We start from the raw sequence: 6,000 nt of genomic DNA, 5'->3' as shown, positions 1-6,000 counted from the left end.
GAAATGTTATTTAGCCAAGAGAGCTTTTCTGACTCCCACCTATTTCTTAGGTTTAGGGGCCATCTGGAAAATTTGATGTAGGGCTACAAGGAAATCCAAAAAAGCAGAATTACCTTCTACTGTTCAATTCATGCAAGATATCTGGATCCAAACTATTTTCAAAAACCAAGGATCAAAATGTGTTTACTTGATGCATTCTGCTCTACAGTTATACTAGCTGTGATCTGCATTTGCTTTTTCCCCTCAACACCTTTTATTTCTTAAAAAAACAGGTACATCTTGACTTTCATATTTTTCATATTTAGGCATGAGGAATCCAAATAACTAGATTTAGGGAGAGTTATACATATAAGTCACCAGTATGGTCCCCCCCCCCCCCCAATTAAGCTGATAATGTGATTATTTCCACAAAGGCCAGTATTTGGTTGCTGAAATTCAAATTATACACAGAGGTAAGTGTACAATATTTTGCAGAATGGGTAACACTTGGGGACATTTTTTTCTCTGAATTTTTTTCTTGTGCTGAATTAACAGTTCCTGAGTCATTTTAAATTAATTTCACTTTGTACCTCATAGAATCATAGAATTGTAGAGTTGGAAGAGACCACTAGGGCCATCCAGTCCAACCCCCTGCCATGCAGGAAATCCAAATCAAAGCATCTCGACAGATGGCCATCCTGCCTCTGCTTAAAGACCTCCAAGGAAGGAGACTCCACTACACTCCGAGGGAGTTTGTTCCACTGTCGAACAGCCCTTACTGTCAGGAAGCTCCTCCTGATGTTGAGGTGGAATCTCTTTACCTGTGCACAGTTCAGGGTGCTGACTTTGACCCTAGCTTTGGGCAGAGATTTCTGATGGACTATCTGCTACCATAAGAGCCTTGGTATCATTTATGACCTTCATTGGAGGCCCACTGTCTCAGAAGGCCAGGGTGGAAGGTGCTAGACACAGGAGCCTGAATCCTGTTGCTAGTCCCAACTCACGTAGACCCATGGTATCAGTGAAAACATGGTAAACCAACACCGTTGATTTAGTAGGTATATTCTGGTTAAGATTAGCAACTGGATTTAAACCAGGGCCTAGGGTAGCTGGGGTGTGCTGATGCCTGCAATTTCCCCCAAATGTGGGAAATTCGACTGCATAATTTGTCCAATTCTCCTAAAGGCAATGCGATTGTATTTAGACAAGCACTGTAGCCTAAAGCTACTTGGTACAAACACAAATTCAAATTCTAACAGTAAGAATACTTACATAAATCTTACTGATTCAATGGGTTCAGTTTATTTTGGACTAGCAATCAGATTTAGGCCTATTCCTTTGGAATTTTAATGCTGTATAATGTTGCCTTTGTTTTTAATACTTCTCCAAAATGTTTAGCTTATTGTGCCTTTTGCTCCTGTATTATTTTTTTTTAAAACTACATCATCCTAAGCACCTTTGTAGTTCATGAATTAAATATATTTCACTTTCACAGGAAACAGCAATATTCCTGAGCTCTTAAGACAACCACTTTCTTTAAAACAAGCATACTTTGAGTGATGAGTTCTTAAGCATTTGCTGTCTTTTTCCTTAGGTGTTTCAAACCCTAATCTTTTAAATATGATCTGAACAATCGCCATGACATGTTCAAAACAAAGTGAGAAACCACAGATCAGTCCCTTAACAATTTATATCTCCTGCCTCATTCTTCCAATGCACTTCCTCTGGCAAATACTCAAGAACTGAATTACTTGTTTTTAATGTGTCTGCATGTGCAGCCCTTGGAGGAGTTAGTGAAGTGTGGGATATAAATGTTGAATTAAGGTAGAAACTGGGATTAAGCTGATTTACTTGACCAAAAAGCATAGCAGATGTTGTTTCAGCTTTCTTTTCCCTTCATATTCTTTTTGTGTAGGCCAGATTTTTTTCACAACCAACACTTTGCTTCTCCCTTCAGTTTTTCTTCCAAGGCCTTCTAGCTAGAAAAGGGGGGCGATACAATGCTATTGGAAACCAAGTAAATATAAATCTAGCCCTGCATGCACACAAAATTGGGGGGAGAAGAAAATGTATACTCCTGCTGAAGGAGACTTCTAATGAAATAAGACCAGCAGGGAATTTCACTCTTCCCTGAAACTCGAATAGGATTGTTCTGTAACTCACTTAGGAAGCATATTGCATCCTTATTCAGCATGGGTATATAAACCCTGGCTAGCAAAAGCACTCAGTCTGACTGTTAGTTAAAGAAAAAGCATCCTACCAAGTGTTTTACAAGAGCAAGCATCAAAGGATCTGGTCCAGTATTCTAGGTATATGGACATCTCTTTTAGCTGTCGGTTACCACCATTTATATATGTTCAGAGATGCCAGCGACAGATGCTGGCAAAACATCAGGAATAAACTCTTCTAGTACATGGCCACATAGCCCAAAAACCCCTGAAAAAACTATTAATTTTAAACTTGGTAACAGCATCTTGAGAAGTGATTATCCTTCCTACATCAGTTTGTCTTAAGTACCCACTTCTAGGAGTGTATCATTATGGTGCAGGCTTAGTCCTATTTTCTGTTTTGTAATGATTATCAGAAAGAAACTCTTAGATGAAGAAAAGAAGGACCATCTCTCCTGTTTTAGGTTAGAGATTGATAAAACATGGCCTTCTTGTTACTGGACTGCATCATCTGTAGGAATTCAGTATTGCTTGTGCTGGCTAGGGCTGATGAGAGTTGCAGTTTGAATATCTGATGAGTCATACATTGTCCATTTAGACACACCTCAGAAGCATTTTTAAATGCATTTCTTGGCTCAGCAAATTTCTTCAACACAACTTGAATAACCTTACAGCATGTCAGCACTTTAGGTTCTACTTCTGGATTTGTTATAAAATCAAGGAGGGACCATAAGTCCAAATGGTTGCCATTCAGGAATACACACACACACACAAAACTTGCAGAAGATGGTCATCCAGCATCTGTTCAAACCTATAAAGGTTTTCAAAAATGGAATCCACCATCCTCCAGGGCAGTCTATTCTACTATCAAACTTTTTATCAAGGCGTTTTTCTCGTTATTTAGATGGAATTTCTTTTCTTGTACAGTAAGATAATCCACTGGTTTGTGTTTCATTCTCTGGAGCAATAGAAAACAAGCTTGCTCCATCTTCTACAATATGGGTATTGCATCACCTCAACTAAAACAATTACACGTTGAGTATCCGTTATCCAAACCCTTTTTCATGAGTGACTGAGATAGTGACACTTTTACTTGCTGATGGTTTAGTGTACACAAACTTTGTATCATGCACAAAATAATTAAAAACATTATATAAAATTACCTTTAGGCTAGATATATATGAAACAAATGAATTTCATGTTTAGACTTGGGTCCCATCTCCAAGATATCTCATTATGTATATGCGAATATCCCAAAATCCAAAAATAGAAACACTAAACACTTCTGGTCCTAAACATTTCAGATAAGGGCTACTCAATCTACATGTAGAACACTTCTGTGAGGAGACTTGTAATTATCTAGAATTCATAGTTCCACTTAATATTGTCGCTTATATTTACCAAATAAAGATAAGGGCCAACATATACTGATACTTAGTGTGTGCTTTTTAATTTTCTATTTGACTACTTGTCTGTCTCTCTCTCTCTCTCTGGGACATTTGTGTCCCTCCAGATGTTGGACAATTCCCATCAGCCTAGCCAATGGTGAGAAAGTAAGTTCATCAGCTTCCAGAAAGGCACAAGATTCTTCATGTGGAGGAATCGTTTCCCCTAAGCTCATACCTTCCAGATGCTTTGGACTACAGCTCCCATCATCATGACTACTACTAGCTATGACTAGTGAAAACCATAGTACAAAATATAAGGGGAGCACCAGATTGGGGAAGACAGACAATGGAAAAGGCAAGATAGCAAGTACTCCTGGCTTGGATTCAAGTGAAGTTATTCATTACTATGCCTTATTGAATCCCAAGTAACTTGTGTCAAATTAGTAGCATTTAGTATGAGATAATGTGAACAGGATTGCAGTCCCTAAATTTAGCAAACATTTAAAGTGATTTATTTTCAAACCAATATAATAACTTTGTCTCAGAAATTTGCCACAGGTGACGCAGTGGAAACAAAATCAATGCAAGATAGGACCAGAGACGCGGCACGTTTAACCATATGAAACACTCATCCAAATTCATTTCAGATGTGAGATTTCGTGAAAATTCAACAAAGATTTGTGTCAATGCATTCAAGCATTTTATTCCAACATAAGAATATTATTTTTGCATTTAAAAACAAATTTAGAGGTTTTTAACTTTTTAAAAAGGGACCCCACAATAAAATCCATTATTGTTATTATGAACCTTTATTAAGTGGCTCACATTTCAATATAAATCACACTAAAAAGATTTCTTTTAAAAAAAGCTATTTACACTACAGTGCTGACACATTAAAAAGAAAAAAAAATCAGTATAAATAAGCTCTATGGAAAAGCCTGGAATCATCAAAAAAGAATTCTGGCTTATTTTACAAAAAATATATGTTAAATGTCAGCTCTATTCTAAAACCTACAACTCATATTTAAAGACTTTTTTTATGTTACACCTGCAGTGTTTACAGTGCATCTGGCCCTAAGTGCTTTGATACTTTCACAGTTATGGACAGGCACTGAGGAATGTTACAAAGCTACATAAACTATTTTCTGTAACAGATGTGGGGACAAGTAACAAACCTGCCTCACAATATTTAAGCATCTTTACATTATGTTATCATGTTTAAAAAGGAATTTAAAAACATATATACAACAACTTCAACACAAAAAGTCATCTTGTTTGCCATGCAGACTTGGATGTGCTGAACTGCTTTGTCGTGTGTCCTCCAGATTCACATGACTCCCTGGGCACAAGCTGTTACGTAAGTCTCTTTCATCATGTTCAAATTCAGAGTCTGTTTCAAACCTAGACCTTGACAACTGACCATGATCCAGCTTTGCTTTAACATCTAGACAGTCCATAGTATTGGGTACTATTGTTTTTTCAGGAGCGTTAAAAGTAATGGGTTCCTCTTTACTCCGGAGAGATGCTGAATATGAAGATGCTGAAGGTTCGTGTTGCGTGTATGAAAACTCCTGTTTTACATATTCAGTTTGCATGCAGCCCAAAAATTTGGTGTCTTCAGAGGCATTTATGTTTGCTGTATGGATTACATCATCAGAGTGAAGTCCTACAAGAGAAGATGTGGGATCTGTTGGTGGGTCTTTGTCATAGATGGTTTGATTTTCTCCCTCTGAGTGATAGAGCTTGAGCCGAACATGCCAAGCCAAACTGCACACAGCTGAAACAGTCTTAAACTGATGTACAACATTCCTTGGAATAAAATAAATATCATTGTCGTACAACTGAATTCTGGAATATCGAATGCCTTCCCTTCGTAATTGGTTAAGTTTTGCATCATCAACCCACTGGACACACTAGAAAGAAAAAGTAAGTAAGTTAACAATGTTGTTTTAAGTATGGCAATTTTCTTAAAGGATTTTAAGTTTGTCAAAAGTTACCTGTGAAAGAGGAGGTTCGTGCAAATCTAGTTGCAATCGTTGAACTACCTCTAAGAAATCTTCTGCATGAAAGCAAATCACATCTTTGGTTATACGAGGTTGTTCAGGCCTATGCAAGAAAAAAAATATGCTGCTATCAGGGTTACTACTAAAATTAATAATTTGTCCCTTGCTTTCTAAAATATTTGTAAACACAAAACACAAACTACTAAGATTAAATGACATGCAACAAAAGCACTGAAAATAGAGTTTGTAGGAATCGGTAGCTGCCTTCAAGCCTGCCCCAACTCATGGCGACCCTGTGGAAGAGACACCTCCAAGATTCCTTATTCTTTGCTCAGTACCTGTGACCCTCCTGACTGAGTCCATCCATCTGGCATGCAGTCTTTCTCGCCATCTTCTATCCTCTACCTTTCCTAGCATTATTTTTTTTAGTGATCCAAGATTTCTCATTATGTTGCTATCATT

At 37.5% G+C, this 6,000-nt stretch overlaps 1 protein-coding gene across 1 annotated transcript in view; it reads right to left on the bottom strand.

Annotated features, from left to right (window-relative positions):
- Window positions 1-4,061: 4,061 nt before the first annotated feature.
- The window catches only part of RSBN1L (round spermatid basic protein 1 like), a 42,340-nt gene continuing 40,401 nt past the window's right edge, over window positions 4,062-6,000 (bottom strand). Inside the window, exons 7-8 of the mRNA XM_089524605.1 lie at window positions 5,533-5,641; window positions 4,062-5,448 (exon numbers count right to left, since the gene is read on the bottom strand). Of these exons, the coding sequence (XP_089380731.1) occupies window positions 4,789-5,448; window positions 5,533-5,641 (769 nt within the window). The 3' untranslated portion in view covers window positions 4,062-4,788. The remainder of the gene's footprint in view (window positions 5,449-5,532; window positions 5,642-6,000) is intronic.

Source organism: Sceloporus occidentalis, unplaced genomic scaffold (genome assembly GCF_023333645.1).
Source record: "Sceloporus occidentalis isolate IW3139 unplaced genomic scaffold, rSceOcc1.0.p SCAF_5, whole genome shotgun sequence".
NCBI classification, from domain to species: Eukaryota; Metazoa; Chordata; class Lepidosauria; order Squamata; family Phrynosomatidae; genus Sceloporus; species Sceloporus occidentalis.
The sequence above is the reverse complement of the archived record's forward strand: the minus strand, read 5'-3'. Positions and strand labels throughout refer to the sequence as shown.